This window comes from Desmodus rotundus, chromosome 6 (genome assembly GCF_022682495.2).
Source record: "Desmodus rotundus isolate HL8 chromosome 6, HLdesRot8A.1, whole genome shotgun sequence".
Taxonomy (NCBI): domain Eukaryota; kingdom Metazoa; phylum Chordata; class Mammalia; order Chiroptera; family Phyllostomidae; genus Desmodus; species Desmodus rotundus.
In genome coordinates this window covers 29,065,573-29,084,956 of record NC_071392.1, presented here as the reverse complement: position 1 = coordinate 29,084,956, position 19,384 = coordinate 29,065,573, and the positions used below count along the sequence as shown (strand labels likewise).

Below are 19,384 nucleotides of genomic sequence, written 5' to 3'. Positions count from 1 at the left end.
ACTTGGGGTGCATCTGAGAGGCCCCTGATCGATGTTCTCTCTCACGCCGATGTTTCTCTCTCTCTTCCTCCCTCTCTTTCCCTGTCTCAAAAATTTAATTAACTAGTTAATTAATGAACAATTTTTTAAAAACTCTCAGGAAACTTGAAATATAAGGGAATTCCCTCAATGTGATAATTAGCATCCAAGTGACAGCCACAGCTAATATACTTAATGGTGAAAGACCAAATGCTTTCTCCTTCGTACGAGGACGATGCAACTATGTCCACTTGCACCGCTTCTGTTCGGCATCGTACTGAAGGTCAAGCTTGTTCTGAAGCAAGAATAAGAAATGGAAAACACATAGATCGAAATGGAAGAAGTAAAGCTTTGTTAACAAATGACATGGCCATCTGTGTAGAAAATTCTCAGGAATATGCAGGAGTTGCTACTAGAACTGATAAGTGAGTCAAGCAAGGTTACAGGAGATAGGGTGATGTATAGAAATCAATTCTATTTCAACACACTAGCAACAACAAAGAATTGGAAATTCAAATTTAATAGCATCCATGATAACATCAAAAACATGAAATACTTAAGGATAATCTGACAATATATTGAATATTTCAGCAAAATTCTTCTGAGAGAAAATAAACACAACTTAAATGAGTGAAGAAATAGACCATGTTTATGGATCAGAAAACTCAATATTGCTAAGATTTTAATTTCACCCAGCCCCTGCCAAATCTACAGATTAAGCACAATCTCAGTGAAAATCTCAGAAGGTTTTTTTTCTTTTTGTAGAGATTAACATTTTTTAGAAAAAGAACAAAGTTGGGTATTTCCCTGCCTGAAAGCTACACTAATTACATCAGTTTGGTTTGGGCATAAGGATATAAATACTTAGATTAATGGTGCAGAAGAGGGAGTTCCAAAATAGACCTGCACAGACATAAACAATTGATTTTTGACCAGTGCACCAAGGTAATTCAATGGGAGCAATTATAGTTACTTCAAAAATTGGTGCTGGAACAGCTAGACAACTACATTTTGTAAAAACCCCAAACTTGATTTTCCTTCCACAGTCTATGCAAAAAATAACTCGATTGATCATAGATTTAAGTACAACAGCTGAAACCATAAAATTGCTAGAAAATAGGCCAAAAATCTCAATGACCTTGAGTTAATTGAGGATCTTTTAAGACAAAAAAGAGAAGTATAAGGGAAAGTAATGGTAAAATGCATCAAAACTTTAAACACTTGTTTTGAAAAGTACTCTTAAGAAAATGGAAAAGCAAGCTAAAGAATGAATATCTGCAAAACATTTATCTGATAAAGGACTATTATTTAGAAGACATGAAGAACTCTTATAGTTCATTAAGAAGATATATAATCCTATTAAAACATGCAAATCAATTAAAGAGACACTTCACTGAGGTAAATACACAGTTAAGTACCTGAAAGGCTGCAATAAAAACATGTATCGACCCAAAGACTCATGTTTGCACATTCATGGGAGCTTTGCTCATCATAATTGAAAACTGGTAAAATTGAGTTCCGATATCCTTTAACTGATAAATTGTTGTACATGATTTGTGTATATCACAATATACAGGGATGGGCAAAAGTAGATTAATAATAATAAATACAATCATTAATGAATAATACAAGAATAAACTTTCGTGTACTCATAACTGTAAATCTACGCTCGTCTGCTCTGTGACTTGTTTACTGTTGCGTACCTTATCTTAAGGCTAACCCTGACATTTTTGAAACTATTTAGGAAAGACTGACCAGGATAGTGAGAAGTCTAAACATTTTTCCTTCTACATACAAGGTCTCACACAAATAATGTCCCTTTTTGTTGCAAAATCTTTTATTACAAAATCATAAGCATGCAATAAGCACACTCAAGCACACCATATGATTTTGGGTGAAATGTTCAAGTTAAAACCATGAATTATTACAGCCATATTATTCAACTGCACTCAAGCAGGCCTTACTCTGCCAGACCTTGCCCTGTTTGGAAGGCATTGTAATATTAAAAAGAAAATTTAAATAAATGATAAGTGAATTTTATAAATATGAATGTGTTTATTTAGAATTTATACCTGGGCATATAATTTCTAAATATGGAAATTTTAAAAAATTTTACTTAAAAATTATTGGTATAGCTGAGATTTCCATTTGAAATGCATTAAATCTTGAAATGTTTTCACTTCATTTACATCATTTTGAGTTTTTGTTGCTATTACACGCAAGGGGAAAATGATATTTTCATTTTTTATCAAAGTGATTTTGTGATTGTGCATAATGAAGCGCCATTCTAGTGGGAGGCAGGGAAGGAATTGCCCTGTTTGTGGATATCATCAGTCCTTGTGGCTTTTGTGTTTGCATTACTCCTAAGGCTACCGACAAGAGGAGCAGCCACTACGGATTTCAGACCATGGATACTAGAACTTTTTCTAAAAAGATTTTATTTATTTATTTTTAGAGAGAGGGGAAGGGAGGAAGAGAGGGAGAGAAACATCTGTGTGAGAGAGAAACATTAGTTGGTTGCCTCTCCTACACACCCTGACTGAGCAGGGACTGAACCCACAGTCCAGGTGTGTGCCCTGACCAGTAATCGAACCAGCAACCTTTTGGTGTGTGGAATGATGCTCAATCAACTGAGCCACACCAGTCAGGGCAATCTTTTTTCTTATATATATGAGAATGGTCAACAGTCACTGGTGATGAAAACAAAGATTAAAAACAGTAGACACTTCAAAAAACTACTTTAAACAAGACTTTGGCTTAACGGGACATTTTCTGGTGTCACTATAGACAGATTTACCTTCTTAAAATTTCCTTTTAAGTGTTTATATGCATAAACATTTAAACTTGAGACGTTAACTTTCAAATAGAGCAATGTCATTTCTTGAGAGGAAGTAGCATTTCTAGAAGATATCATTTATGTCTATACCTATTGCATGGTATAAAATCCTTGAAGTAGCATGTGTTAGACATTTTTTTTAAGACTTCAACTGACGACAATCATGTGTCCCTTAATGATGGGGATATGTTCTGAGAAATGTGTCATTAGGTGATTCTGTCATCATGTGAGCATCACAAACCTAGATGGTGGAGCCTGCTACACACCTAGACGACATGGTGTGGCCTGGTGCTCCTAGGCTGCAAGCCTGTACAGCATACAGAATACTGTGGGCCATTGTAACACAGTGGTATTTGTGTACCTAAGCATAGCCAAACATAGAAAAGGTACAGTCAAAATATGGTGTAAAAGATGACAACGGTGCGCCTGTGCAGTGTGCTTCCTGTGAATGGAGCTTGCAGGACTGGACGTTGCCCTGGGTGAGGCAGTGAATGAACGTGAAGGCTAGGACACCACTGTCCACGACTGTAGACTAACAGCACACCAGCATCACCAAAACGTGCAAGGAAGCATTGTGCTGAAACATGACAAGGGCTGTGACGTCACCAGGTGGTAGAAAGTCCTCGGCTCTGTTATAATTGTGGGACCACGGTTGTATATGCAGTCCGTCATTGACACTGAAATGTTTTTATGCGGCCCATGACTGTACTTTTTGTTTATGTCAAAATAGCATATAGAAAAATGTTCCGATAATTAGTATTGGGTTGCATACAAGATTCTTTTCAAAGAACTAATGCTTACAATTTAGTTTAAATATTTCAGGTCTACATATTACAGGTCTAGCTTTTAAGAGCAACATTTTCCTAGAAGGATTTAAATATTTTTTGAATATTAACAATATAGTATGTTATAGCTCACCATATATCTAGCTAGAAAGGAAAAATATGTAAGAGTATGCAAGTAGGAGAAAGAGGCGAAAACTTGGTTGTATAGGACTTTAACATCTAAACACTATCAGCAAATTTTATTTGTTTGTTTATTTATCATATTTTCTCTTTGCCATTGAGCCCCCTTGTACCTGCCCCTCCCCTCCATAGTCACCACACTGTTGTCCATGTACATGAGCCCTTTAACCATTTTTCAGCAAATTTTAGTGAAAGTGCTAGATATATTAATGCATTTACCACCACTAGCTCAAGTAGAATTAAGTGAAATACTTAAAAACTACCAAGTTCAGAGTTCGGTCATAAAATGTAATCAAACATAGGAAAAATGAGACATGTTTTACAAGACTGTTCGGAAGTGCCAGTGCCTTTGTGACCCAAAGCTCTGGTCCCGAGACTGAGAGCAAGTCTTGTGCGAGGGTTTTCTTTCTGTTTTTTAAAGACACAGCATTCAGGGTTTGGGTGTCCATACAGTAAATATTTGTTTAAAGAATATGTGGATGAAAGAATTGTTTTTGTAAAACTAATAACTGTATCCTGGTGTAATTTTCCTTTTTTAAACTAGCTTAATCCACACTGAGAATTTTTAAGTTTTGACATCAAATGCCATTTTCACTGATGTGTCACTTTTATTAGAATAACTTTTGCCTGTAAAACAAGGCACTCATAAATCATTTTTCAACATAAACTCCCACGTAATTCACGCAGAACATGTAGAACCTTTATTTCAATTCAGCAAATTGTTAGTGCCACTTTATAGTTGTTTATTTTTTGACAGCTCACCAGATATTCAATAAACTAATCAGATGCATTCCATATATTCTTGTCATCTAAACTCCAAAGGACAGTATGTGGGCATTGCTTGCTCTGGTAATGGATGAAAAGGCCAGGAAAAACTGATTTATCTGACTTTGCCTATTGTGTCTCAGCTTGTGGGGGGAGAGGGGACAGTTTCTAGGGAAATAGTTCACACTGAAACAAGATCATTGTTTTGAACACTAGAACTGAGCCATGCTAAAAACATAAACTTTAATTGTATATTTTGGTTTTAGTATTATATTATACATATAAATAAAATCTTAGAAAATACCTAATTTTTTAATTTAAGTATCCATTACAGTTTGGTTTCTGTTACCTCATTCTTTATAGCTGAAAAAAATAAAAAGATCACACCATTTCTTGTTGAAGCAAAGAAAAAAAGTTAGGAAAGTAACAAGAAAACAATTGTTTAAAAGATCTTGAAATTTAGAAACGGCCGAATGGCCCACACGTGTCATTTCCGTAGGAGCCGGTGTCTAGAACGGACACCATGGTTGTTCGTAGTTGTGCATGACTGAGCATCTCAGGCTTTGCTTATATTTTTGATTTTTTAAAAACTCGATTTAATGTGGTCATGTAATCCACACGTTTCTCTTTGGAGGGTGACTGATACTAAAATGTTCAGAGCACACGAGTGCAAGTATTTTACCTTTTTCTTGTGGTTGACTCACAAAAATCCAGTCATTTTTCAAAACTAGTGTGATTCAGATAAGTAGTAACTGGGACAGTGTGTAGTTTTAAATACACTCAGCCCTATTTAAATCTTAATATATTATCTAGATAAAAACAAGAGTGAACATTTATTAAATACTCTCGAGGTGCCAGGTAATTAGTTCAGCTTTTTGTGTGGATTACATAATATTTATTTGTTACAGTTATTTTTCCCCTTTACAGACCCTTTAAACCCCTAAGTAACACAGCATATTTATACTATGAATATGAATCCATAATTGAAATAACAACCTTACTTTAAATTTCACATTTTCTACTGTATTCTATATGTGCTAGATTATACATATATTGTTACAGGACATATTTATAAAGACTGCTTTAAAGTGGACCGGACATTTAAGAACATAGAGAAAGGTAATTTGAATTACCTTTTCCAGTTATACATTTTCCAAATGGGAGCTTCTTATTAGTTTTACCATAGTAATAATAGTGCCTTAAAAGTCCTTTCATGTTTATACCACATTTTATTCTTCTATCACTCCTTTAGACGCATGGAGTAAATACTAAATTTCAATGAGGAGAATAAAGATAGAGAACAGTCAGTTGCACTTCTGGGTGCTTTTCTTCTGGGCCATACCCATCAGAGTGAGTTCTAATACTGCAAATGTGCACTATAAGTTATAGTGCATTACAAGGCTTTAAACATGTATGCCGCTAGGTGCTGTAACGCTGCCCACCTCACCTGCTTGAATGAAGACATGTGTACTGTAACAGTACTTGTAACAGTGAGCATACTTCTGAGAGGAACTGTCTGCTTTATATGCAGTTACAAATCAGTTCTGTTTCATCAAACTGTAAAGTGACTTTGAACGTGAACTAATATTGGGCAAGTAGTAAATAATGTTAAATTGTAGGGGTAAATTCATAAAGAAAGCCAAGCTGTGATTTTGAACAACTATGCCTTCGTGATTTCAAATGCTGTTTTCTTAAGCAATATGGAACAATTCTTATTTCCTCTGAAACTTTGATTATATGTAATCGTTCCTTTTAGGTTTAGCATTTATAAATGATTCTGGTTTGGCGTTAGAGATCATGTTTTGAAGACAGGAAGAAGGTTGCACATCATATCGGAGTTTTGATTTATTATATTGTGTAATTATATAATTTATTATGGTATAACCTAGACTTAAAACAATTATTTTCTGCTTAAAAAATTTCTCACAAGGTCCTTCTTAAAATTCCTTCATTCATCTATAAAATCAGCAATTAAATTCAGTTTCAACTATTTGGCAAGTGGACCACATCTTACGTTTCTCTCTTCCTGAATTGTGTTTAGATTAACTTTAAACACTTGCCTTGCAGAGGAAATAAACTTTCCATTCTTAGGGAAAATTGTTAAACTAAAAGACGGACAATGTAATTCTCAAATGAGTTTAAGGATTTATGGCCTAAATGAATGTGAATTCTAATTTACTTACTATGAGCTTGGCTACTGTTTTTGATTAATACGCATTTGTTATAGTAATTGCTTCCTTAAATCTCCTGTTATCCTTATATAGGTAAGTTATACTCCCTTAAACCCCACTCTGTTGTGCATTTAAAGAAAGAAAAGATCAGTATAGAAAATTAAGAGGTAAACCACAGACAGGCAGAATATAATAAATCAAACACATACATCATTTGTATGTATATCTCTGTGTATGTGTGTATCTGCAATATATATAGATGAGGATGTGTAAATAGATATCCAGAATATATAAAGAACCATTACAACTCAATAATAAAAAGTCAGACAACCCAGATTTAAAAAATGGGCAAGAGATTTGAAAAGATACTTCACTAAGAAAGACATATGGATGGTCAAAAAATGCATGAAAAGACACTTAAAATCATTAATCATTAAGGCATTAGACATTAAAACCATTATAAGTACAATTAGATACCTACCCAGTAGAATGGCTAAAATTTTAAAAGACAATCCTAAGTGCTGATGAGGTCAAGCAACTTCCAACTTTCATACATTGCTAGTAGGAATATAAAATGGTACTACCACCTTGAAAAACAATTTTTCGGTATTTTATCCACACTCAACAACATTCTCATTGCTTTTTATAGAGAGAGGAAGGGAGAGAGAGAGAAAAAAAAACATCAGTGTGAGAAAGGACCATCAGTTGTTCCCTTGTTGTAGGTGCTCAGTCCGGGGATCAAAACCCTCAACTTCGGTATGTTCCCTAACCAGGAATTGAACCTGCAACCTTTTGGTCTATGGGATGATGCTCCAATCAACTGAGCCACACTGGCCAGGGCAGCAATTTTTTTTAATTAAATATATACTTAACATATAACATCAATTCTACTATTAATGATTTGTCTAAGTAAAATGTAAGTTTTTGTCCCCACAGAGACTTGAACTCAAGTTTATAATAACTTTGCTCATATGATCCAAATCCAACCCAAATACCTATCAACAGAAGAATAGATGAACCAAATATAGCAAATCTGGTACAATGAAATACTATTCAGTGATAAAGAGGAACAAATTGCTGATACTTGCAATAACATGGCTAACTGTCCAACACTTTGTAGTGAGCCAAAGAAGCCCGACACTCTGTAGTTCCATTTCTATGAAACTCTAAAGGCACATCTACTATGGGCCCAGGGTGAGAGCGATTTACTGGAAAGGGAGATGGTATGTTTTGGGTTAATGAAAATGTTCTATATCTTTATTGATGTAGTGTCTACAGGCTTATACATTTGTCAAATTTGTCGGCCTGTACATTTAAAATAGATGTATTTTATTGTGTGTGAGTTATACCTGGATAAAGTTGAAAAGTTTAGTATCTATAAATTCTATTTTTAGTATATTCTTAAAAGGAAAAAAGCTCAAATAATAAAATAGACACACAAACATAATACCAAAATTAAGTCCTGATTGAAACTTCATAAAAATTTTTCCAAAACACAATGAATTATTAACATCTAAATATAAAAATTTGGACATTTATTGTATTTGTACAGGGAATGTGGAGTATTTCATTTAAAATTTTAATTGAATACAGCGATATATTATAATCGTAGGAAAGCATCAAGTAACTATAGAAACAGCCGAGTCACATCCAAAGTAGTGCTGTTAAATAATATATAGAAATTATATCATGGAGATATTTTATTTGTATTTTTTTAAAAAATAGAACCATATATTATTAGTGTGAAAGGATGTTAAGTGAATATTAATTTGTTGAGCAGAACACATAGTATTAATGAGGACATACCATAAGTGACTGTGCCTTGCAGTAGATGACTTGCCTGGTTTTGCCTTTATACTTTTTTTCTTACAAGAATTAATACAAACATATTTCCCATAGTCCCTTTATTATTTGAAGGCATATTCCTCCTCATACCATCTTTATCCAAAAGAAGGTAATTAATTCACCACCTGTCCTCATTTTAGTTTTTCATTGTAAAACAAAAATACCCCACCTCCATTAGTTCCCCCCTTTTTTCCTTATTTCCAAAGGTATAGTAACTTAGCAGAAAGTTAGTACCTCTCTCTGCATGTGTTTACCCACCTAAGATATGCTATACCTCAAAAAGTGTTCAGACAGTTTTTGTTTTATAAAGAGCACATTATTATGGAACTCTGAAGTCCAGTAGTACAGGAAATTAGGAGTTTGCCTCCATCTGTAGGGCAGCAAAAATGTGCGAAGTACTGTTGAATGAATTCCACTTGTTTTGTCTTCTCCCAAGGTAACATGTTTTTATGATCATTTATTTCTCTTTCCTTTCTTTCCTTTGGGCTGCTGCAAGAACCACTCTTTTTTTTTTTTAATTTTTTATTGTTATTCAATTACGGTTGTGTGCCTTTTCTCCCCATCCCTCCACCCTACCCCATCCAAACCCCCTCCCTCCCCCACCTCCACCCTCCCCCTTGATTTTGTCCATGTGTCCTTTATAGTAGTTCCTGTAATCCCCTCTCCTCCCTGTCCCCTCCCCACTCCCCCCTGTCCATTGTTAGATTGTTCTTAACTTCAATGTCTCTGGTTATATTTTGTTTCCTTTTTTTTTCTATTTATTATGTTCCAGTTAAAGGTGAGATCATATCATATTTGTCCCTCACCGTCTGGCTTATTTCACTTAACATAATGCTCTCCAGTTCCATCCATGCTGTTGCAAAGGGTATAAGCTCCTTCTTTCTCTCTGCTGCATAAAATTCCATTGTGTAAATATACCATAGTTTTTGGATCCACTCGTTTGCTGATGGACACTTAGGTTGCTTCCAGACTCCACTCCAGGAAGACAAACAACCCAATTAAAAAATGGGCAAAGGACTTGAACAGACACTTCTCCAAGGAAGACATACAGAGGGCCCAGAGACATATGAAAAGATGCTCAGCATCACTAGCCATCAGAGAGATGCAAATTAAAACCACAATGAGGTACCATCTCACACCAGTCAGAGTGGCCAACATAAACAAATCCACAAACAAATGTTGGAGAGGATGCAGAGAAAAGGGAACCCTAGTGCACTGTTGGTGGGAATGCAGGCTGGTGAGGCCACTGTGGAAAACAGTATGGAATTTCCTCAGAAAACTAAAAATGGAACTGCCCTTTGACCCAGCAATTCTGCTGCTGGGATTATGTCCTAAGAACCCTGAAACACCAATCCAAAAGAACCTGTGCACCCCAATGTTCATGGCAGCACAATTTACAACAGCCAAGACACAATTTACAAAAACCACTCTTAACAGCTCAGTTAACCTCTCCTGCCACCCAGGCCTGCCATTTAAACTATGGCGGTGATGTTACTACTTTTTTGAGATGTCTTGAGTCCTGATGAGATATCAAGCTTGGTTACTTTTCTTAGCTCTCCTATTTATGAGACAGTCTAACTATATTAGCCTTCTTTAACCTTCCCGCAGATTTGTTATTGGGCGAGAAAAACCAGGACAAGTGAGTGAGGTTGCGCAGTTGATAAGCCAGACACTGGAACAGGAGCGGCGCCAGAGAGAACTGCTGGAGCAGCACTACGCCCAGTATGACGCGGACGACGACGAGGTAGGTAGCCCATGCCACTTTCTTCTTGCTACGTTTCTTCTTGCTAGGTTCCTTCTTTGTACAGCTCTGTTTTTTTTATAACAGTATGACAGATTCTTTGCAGTTTCCCAAGGAGAATGTGGCTGCAGTCATCCTCACCGGAAAGAAATATTACTTGAATTTGTTATTCATTTATGAATCAAGTAATGGTATTCTGTTTACAGTATGAAGACTTTGGAATCAAAGAAATCATCTCATCACTCTGTGAAAAGAAATTCATTGAAACAGAAAAGAGTTAGGACACCAAAATGTCCATAGTAGCTGTCTTTAATGTTTGAATTGGGTGATTTTCTTTCCCAGCTTTATGTTCTTTCAATCTTTACCAAATTTTCTACAAGTCTAATGCTTTTTCACAAAAAATCAATAAACATTTTGCGAGGAAAAGCACACATACAAACACAGGAAAGTACTAAAAATCACTGAGTGTTTTCTTCTTTTCCAGGAAGAGAAAGTTCTTTGGATCTGCTCACTATGATTTGTGCTAACATAATGCAGAACAAAGCTTTTCCACCAACACGTATTCCATAGAGTAGATACATATTGGAATAATTTTGCATCCTGTTCTCTGTAGAGGATCAAGTAAATGAGTAGAAGCTAACCCCCAAGTGAAAACGGCTGTCCGGAACCCGGGTGTGGAGTAATGTAATACAGATGCTGGCCTATTGCTAATGTAAACGCCAAACGTACATTGATATAAAGGGACAACACGCTTTATTTTAAAGACACATGTGTTTCATATCGGCATGTCAAAAGATGCACCAACAATTTAGTTGTAGTATTTTATACTCCAAAAACATAGTGAATATTCAGGTAAAATAAATATTCTTTATTCCAGCTGATATAAAGACAGTACAACTTAATATGTTCAACCTCTACTCATCTGAATTTGTTCTTTGTCCAGAACGTTTTTTGGTTTCTAGCCAGGATGTAGTGAAGATTAATAAACAGATACTCAAATATTTTTTATGTATTTTTAGTCTGGAATGTTTTAACCCAAATATATATTAGTCTTTTCATTTGCTTGTAGTATAATGAGGATGTAATCTCCATTTATTACAGCAGGAAATTTACAATGGTGCATTAGTTAACTTTTGATCAGAGTACACATTAGAAAGTCTTCACGTGAATGATTAGTGTCTTAGAATTCTATTTAGTTGATTTAGTTTTTTTCACTTGCAGAATTCATTTGAAATGGTGAGTATTTTTTCATTCTTCTGAGATATTTTATATGAAAATGTTATCTTGGATTTAGAAACTGAAAAAGTGATTACCTCAGATATTTGAACTTTCATCTTACCTGGTTTTTCCATCCCCTACACTAGTGTTTTGTGTTTCAGCAGAGATACTGATTTGCTTTGACTACAAGTCTGCTTTGGGGTCATGGAATCATTCTCTGCAGGTCTGGGTTTTACCTGCTCACTCTGCTGGAAAGGGTTTGGATCTGAGGTCCAGGGGCATGCAGCTGACATCAGGGGTGGAAGCTGAGGAGACCCAGCTTTCCAGGCTCTGTGGGCCCCTATGTCTCTGGCTGTAAAGCACAGGGATTGGGCTAACGTCTCTATTCTTTCCAGCTTCTAATATTCCAAGAGTCTCTGAAATAAAGCATCTGGTCTAACAAGGAGAGAGGGAAAATAGTTTTTAAGATTCTCCAAGTGAAATTTTTAGATCCCATACTGCTACATACTTCTCAGGTTATTTTGAGGATTTGATCATATTAATCCCCAAAAGTTTCCAACTCAAGCAGCTAAAGCTTTATATAGAAGTGTATATATGAGGGGGGACCCTGAAATGAAGTTTGTTCATAAAAAATTACCTGTTCTCACATGTCTAAGCATCAATCACTCTCCATTTCATACAGCACACCTACCAAGCTGGTTTCCCACTGCTCAGAACAGGTTTTGAACTTGTCGATTGCGATACCTTTCAGGGCTTCTGCCGTTTTTTGTTTCTACACTTTCACATCAGCAAAATATTTTCCTTTGAGGACTTTTTCCATCCAGGGAAAAAAAAAGTCTCGTGGGGTGAGATCAGGTGAATAGGGAGAGTCGGGCACAGGGGTCATGCCATTTTTGTTCAGAAACTCCTGAACATTTAGTGTAGTGTGGGCAGGTGCGCCCGTAAATCACCCATCATGAAATGGGCAAATGCATTGAAAGAGTCTTCAAAACAAATTCACTGAAGCCAAGTGCAGCCTCTTACAACAACGCCAGTTGGTACACTGATACAGATGGGTTCCTAGAACACTCATGTAGCAGGGGAAGCCTGTACTACAAGGGCCCACCCTCCAGAAAATAATTCCAGTTTCTTTTTGGCTCCCCCCTCGTATATACACACAATTTTCTCTAATGGGATAATGAATAAATGCAAAAGGAATATTTGCTCCTCAACATTTGCACTTAGGAAAACATCATATGGATTTTTTTTTTGCCTCTCTTTGTGAGGAAAGCAGAATGGATTATCACTTAAAGCAGATATTTTCAGCAGGAATGGAGGTAAATAAGTATTCAGTGCCAGGCACTTTGCAAGGTGCCTTTCCCACATGATTTCATGTAATCTTAGAGCAAACAGAGAGAGTCTTTTCTCTCTCTCTAGAAATGCAGCAACTGAAGCTTTTCCTAGTGGTGCAGCTCGTAGTTGGTTGGCACTTTAGGATGGGGAGAGGGTCTGCTTGGCTCCAAAGCCTGGACGCTGCAACCCACTGCATTTTGTAGTGCAGTGGACGGATGGGTCTGTCTGTGTTCAGGCGCACATGGAATAACTGGGTGACGAGAAATGTCGCTAAGAGGATTCTTGTTTAAAGTCTTGGAATACCTTGTAATACTTCGGTTCTGTGGCTCTTTGTTCTGTTTTTCTAATAATAAGGGAATCGAGTTCTTGGAGGGTTTTTCACTCTAGGTGAATACTTAATCCATAAGTATTCTACGAAGATAGGGCTTTAAGAGAAGAATAATTGAGTATACAAATATTTTACAAAAAATAGAGTTTAGCTTTAGGTTCAACTTTTTCTTCTGTCTGCAAGTTGTAGAAATAGGAATCAGGTGCTTGCCACCATGGCATTCCGAGCAACCTTCGCTGTATTGACACGGTCAGGTGGCCTTTTCCTTTGCCTCTCTCCCCCGTGCTCCTCTCTGACTTAGGCTCCTGCCTTCCCTGCTGCCACACAACCTACCCCACGTACCCAGCTAAAACCAGCTGGGAATTTTCTGCGCATCAGAGACGGGAGCTGTACAAAGGATGAAAATTCACTCTTGTGTAAACACTTCAGTTTATCTACGTGACTTAAAATCATTTTTTTACTAATGCAACCTACTATTCTTAAATTGATTTGAATGTTATGTCTCTATTTCTTATTTACTCTCTTTCCCTGTTAATAAAAAATAAAATGTCCAAGAAACGTAATGGAAATGAGATGGGCCAATAGTGGTTATCCAATGGGTAAATGGTCCTTGAATAATTTAGTTAATTTTATATGTAATTGAGCAATTTATTGATTTACATATCTTGGTTAATCCCGAATTGTGTAATCAATCACTTCGTTTCTCACTCTTCTTATTTATAGACTCATTTTGTGATTTCAAAGATAGAATCATTTTTATTTGACTGTATCCCCTGTGGCATTCCCTGAGCCAGCCAGGAAAACCTCTAATTAAATGCAGAACAACCAAGTCCATCCAAGTAGTTTCCAGAGCCAGCACTTAGGTCAGCATTGTCTCCTGAAGGATAGATAGCTTCTGGTTTGGGTCAAATCATCCAAGTTTATTCTAACTTGGAACTTGTCACTTTGACAAAGGGGAGTTGCTTGCTTGAATTGCCTACAGGGAAAACATTGCAATGTGATAAATATAGCCAGAAATTGTAAAGGTACAATGGTCCTCTGCCGGAACCATATTTAGGATTAAGACTACTTTATCATGTATAGTGTGTGCTTAAATATATCTGTTTTAATGCTTTAGGAAAGTATAAATATATTCCAGAAGAATTTAAAATATATATATATAATATCCAAAGTCTAAATTTCTGCATTTTTTTCTAGGCTCTTTTCTCCAAGTATTTAAACTAGAAGAGTTTATAATAAGCAAACAACCAATTCCATTTTAATTTGCATTCCCATATCTTTTTACGCTCAATGTTAAACATTCTGATTTTTAAAAAGCAAAGTTAAAATGTCTCTACCCAAAAGCCAGAGAATAAAAGGGGATCCTATAAAGAGGAGGGAGATATAAATCTGAAAAATTGAAAAATATTAAATGTGGAACTGCAATTTAGTGATTACATTTCTGGATTTAATAGAATTATTGTTCATTTCTTTTTCTCCCTCTCTTCCTCCCTCCCTCCCTCCTTTTCTTCTTCCCTCCCTCCCTCCCTCCTTTCTTTCCCTCCCTTCCTTCCTCCCCCGCCTCTTTCTTTCTTCCTTCCTTCCCTTCTTTCTTCTCTTTCTACAATCTGAAAGGTAACCATGGAGGATTTCAGTAAACCTCTCAGGCATTCAGCACTATCTCATGAAATTCTAGGGGTATGGTAAATATTTCCACTAGATTCTAATTTTCAATAACAAATTAAATCTTCTGTCATGATCCACACACTCAATCTTTACCCTTCAAGTGGTGGGTCTCTTTTAGGCAATGGTTCGTAACAATGTTAATCCTCACTCCAGAAACTCCTTTTTTTAAAATGTAACTTAACCTTTTGTTGATTTGTTTCCATTACTGGAAATTAATATCATTATAACTATACAATGGCATAGTAGTCAATTTTTTAGAATCTTTGGAAGTACTGAATACAGTTGAGAGCAGCCACCTACATAGATGAGCATTTTCATTGCTTGTGTTAACATGTAATAATTAGAGGCAAAAAGAGAATGGAAGATCTGGCTTGCATACGTGTTAAAAGGTTTACAAGAAGAGAAATTTTATGTGAAAAGCATTAAAGGGATAACATTGTATTTGGCTCATGCTGTTTGCCGTTCCTGGTTGGAACAGCTCGTGTTGTGTGAGCAAGAGACTGCAGTTATTACGGACGGCCCTCCAGTAATGTGAGTTGACTTTATCCAGTGTTCATAATGTCAGAAACTAAGAGTGGGGGCATCCTCTTAGTTCTCGAGCGTACATGTTATGGCAGGTACTGGAACTTCAGCCTTTGGGTTTTGGTTTTTCTTTAATTCTTTATCATTAGGCTGCTGTCTTTAGTGGGGAAAAGCTTTTTTAATTTTTGTTGTCAACCATTTTAGAACACTGTGGCTGAGTTGCAAGGAGTGCCTGGCAACTGCAATAACAATAACAACTATTGCCCTAAGGTTTGTTTTCTGGCGGGAAATAATGGTTGTCTGTCTCTGCTTCACGTGTGAAATTAAGTATTCTGTGTCTTATTAACTAGCTGTGTGTTCAGAAGAACTTCTCTGGAGCTGTGTGTTTTGAACGTTGAATGATAGTTTGAAGATTCCCGTTTGAAAAATAATATTCTGAAACATTATTCTGAATATTTTAGGTACAGGTTCTGCAATGTGGACTTGCTTCTTAATATTTAACCCTGGATGTTGTTAACCCCTAACACTTTAGATAGTTTGTAGTTCACACTAAAGGGAAACAGGAGATGTTCAACAGCAGGGCCGTATGATGTTGGTACAACACAGTATACAAAGTGATTTATGTTGTCTTTAAATCCAGTGATTTTTGTTCTTAATTTTTCAAAAAACTGCGTGCACATATCTTTAGATTATCATAGTACTTACTCACATGATTTATATGGTGGACGTGCCAGAACGTCTAAAAAGGTATTATACTATCAATAAAATAATTCTCATGATCTTTAGCTGCCAATAATAGAGATAGAGAAGCCTAAAACTGGGAGTCCGGTGTGTGTAAAAGGGAGACCGGCTGACGGTGATTAGAGGAGTCTGAAGAATGGGAGAAATAGAAAACCTTTTAAACAAGTTGTTCAGAGACTCCAATTGGACTATATCTTTAAAATCATTAAATGTAATCATATTATTTGGCTTGTGACCCCCAAATCTACAGTCGTGGTCCTTTTCATCGAAACCCAGAACCATAGGTACTTGGAAAAGATTCAGGTGAAGAATGTATCCACGCTTGAACTGACCTATATAACGCGCTGGCACGTACACACATAAATTCACACACAGGCACACACACTCGCACAGACACACACGATCCGCAGGAGGTAAATACCCTTCCCTACTTGAAAGGCCTTCAGGCACATTCTTTGTACATAGGAGCAGTGTTATTACAGCATTGGGCACAGACAGGAGGATGAGCGGTGTCCACGGGAGACAGAGGTTGGAACAAGAATCTTTGGCTGAGTAATGTCATCTTTTTGTAGCTCATTTTCTTTATTTTGCCATAATGCAAGTGACTTGAATGTGTTTCCCTGTGATTTTCCTCCAGCTACCACATTGTGGTGATGTTTATGCATGCACCAGATACAAAATACCAAAGAAGCTTTGTCAGATTTCTCTGTGCCATTAAATTCTTCTGAGAGTATGTGCTTCGTAGTTCCTAGAAACCACGCTGGAGCAATTCTCTATTACAATGATGAACCACAGAGTTTGCAGTGTTAGTCAGATGCCATAGAAACAAACACAAATGACAATATTTTTCAACTTTAAAAACATTTATAAGTTGAGTATAACTTTCTACCAAAAAAGTTCTGAAATGCTAAACTCACGGTGAGAGATGGGCTGTACAGACTCACTTTCCAGTGGGCCCTAGGGGTCCTATGCTTCCCCAGGCCTGTGCTCCTCCTGTTTCCTCTGCTTCGAATGCACCACTCTTGGCTGCCCTTGTACGCCCACCCATCCTGATCCCCTTTCAGGGCTCCTTTTGGGTTTCATCCGCCTCCTCCCGAAACCACCTTGGTCTCTCTCAGCTGGGCCGGGCGGCCTGCTTTTATGACTCACGCACACCACGTGTGCCTCTATTATTATTTGCCCACAAATTTGCCTCACTAGCATGTAACCTCATCATTGGCAGGCTGATTTTTAATACATCCAGGGGTGAGCACAGCACTGGGCAGGTTAGGGAAGCCAAGGACTTGAACTGAGTTCAGTCACTCAAAGGGTGCTGAGATAAAATTGGAGAGTAAAGTCAGGAGAATGTAATTTAGTTAGAAACATAATCTGAGCCAGTGATGCAAGAATGGCATAGAACCTGAGATAAAAGGAACGCTCGACCTAGCAGGGCTGGAGATTGGACGCAGGGAGGGGACTGCAGGAGCACTCTGTGCTTGTCCTTGGCCCTGTGGGAGCTAGCAGTGTTCCACGGTCTTGTGCTTCTGCATTTGCATTGTTCTTAGAGACCATGATTTTCAAGAAGGTTAGCTAGACCATACTGAAACAAAGCCACCCATATTCAAAACCAGAAAAAAACAAACCTCCATATTTCATTCTTTGAAAAGCCTTGGGGCCTTAGAAATAGCAATTTGGTGACTCATGTTGACATGACTCCTTTTTAGTCATAAATGAATAAAATGCAATAGAAATAATAGTCAAAATGGCCTTCATCATGTCAAGAACAGTACTGCGCAGATAGCCATCTTCTCGCTGATGCATTAACTTAGAAACGGACTTCAATCATAGAAATACATTTTCACCAGCAATAAAAACTAAATGGTGACCTCTCCAAGGACTAAGGGCCTCAAACTGCCTTGTCACCGAGATTTGCCAGGACTGGCTAAGGCCTCCGTCTATTTAAACTGATACGGATGCTAGTAAGGGTGGTGGTAGTGAAAACTCACTTGAGTTGTGAAATGCCAGTTCCTAAGGGGGGTTTACAATTATTTATTGAAATAAAATTGACATAAAGTAAAATGTGCGGATCTTAGCTGTATAATTTGATAATTTTATATGTCTATATTTCACTATTAAACCCAGCATTAATGAGGAATAATGTATATTCAATAAAGTGCACCAATTTAAACTGTGTTTAGGATAACAGTTTGATGCAAACCAGCACCACAATTAAGATATGAACAACTTATTACCCCAGCTGTTTCCCTCATAGAACTTCGCAGTCACTCTCAGCCCTAAACAACCATTCAGTCTTCTTTCTGACATCAGAGATAGGTTTTGTCAACTCTAGAATCGCATTCGAATGGCATACAGTATATACTTTTTTATGTCTGGATTCTTTCACTTTTCATACTGTCTTATTTATCTTGAACGTCCTATATATCTTGATGACACTGTAATTGGTATCACTGTGAGTTGCGGTAGATACAGCTCAGGGCTCATCCAAAATGGGATATCTAATTAGAGAATTTCAGCCTAAAGCAGAAGCCCTCGGGGCCCACTGCTCCGGAAGATGAGAACAAGTCTGATCTTCCACCTCAGGGACTGCCAGGGAATTTGCCACCTTCAAGCCTTGGTGCTGGGTGGGAAAAGAAAAATTTCTTCTGAGAAATTGTGATCACAGCAGCCTGAATGTATGCTGCCTTTTAGAAGAGAAAAAACAAGCGTATCCTTTCATGAGGGATTTCACCTTCAATCAAAGCCTAAAAGTTAAAGTTTCAAGAAATAAGAGATTACAATTTCAAAGTACAAAGTTCAAAGGGAAATAAATCACCATAGTCTCAATCAACAGGGGAAAGAGAGGAAGAGAGAAGAAAGATAAGGCCCAAGTTATTTTATCACTTATATCAAACCGGAGCAAGTATCTCCGGTCACATATAACTGTGTGTAGAAGACAAAAAATGAAAGTAGCACAACTCTGATACCAGTAAAACTTTGAGAGTGTGAAATATTTAAGGTAATGAGGTACAACCTTGGTACCAAAAGCAAGTAATGATGAAAAAGAAGTCTTCCAGTCCCATCCTATTTATAAAAATAATGCAAAAAAAATCCTCAACAAAATATTAGCAAATCATATCCAATAACATATAAAAGAGATCACGGCTAAGTTGAGTTTAGTCAGTAATCTAAGTATGGTTTAATACTTGAAAATGTCACTCACTGCATTTGACACCATATTGGAAGGCAAGAAGGAGAAAT

The 19,384-nt window shown here is 36.9% G+C and overlaps 1 protein-coding gene across 12 annotated transcripts in view; it reads left to right on the top strand.

The window, feature by feature from the left end:
• The window catches only part of PPP1R9A (protein phosphatase 1 regulatory subunit 9A), a 262,979-nt gene that overhangs the window by 163,100 nt on the left and 80,495 nt on the right, over positions 1-19,384 (top strand). For 7 of the 12 annotated variants that reach the window (XM_053926417.1, XM_053926419.1, XM_053926418.1 and 4 more), the window contains 2 exons: positions 10,209-10,344; positions 15,611-15,676. In XM_053926417.1, the coding sequence (XP_053782392.1) occupies positions 10,209-10,344; positions 15,611-15,676 (202 nt within the window). The remainder of the gene's footprint in view (positions 1-10,208; positions 10,345-15,610; positions 15,677-19,384) is intronic. The other 5 variants (XM_053926422.1, XM_053926421.1, XM_053926426.1 and 2 more) reach the window with 1 other exon arrangement.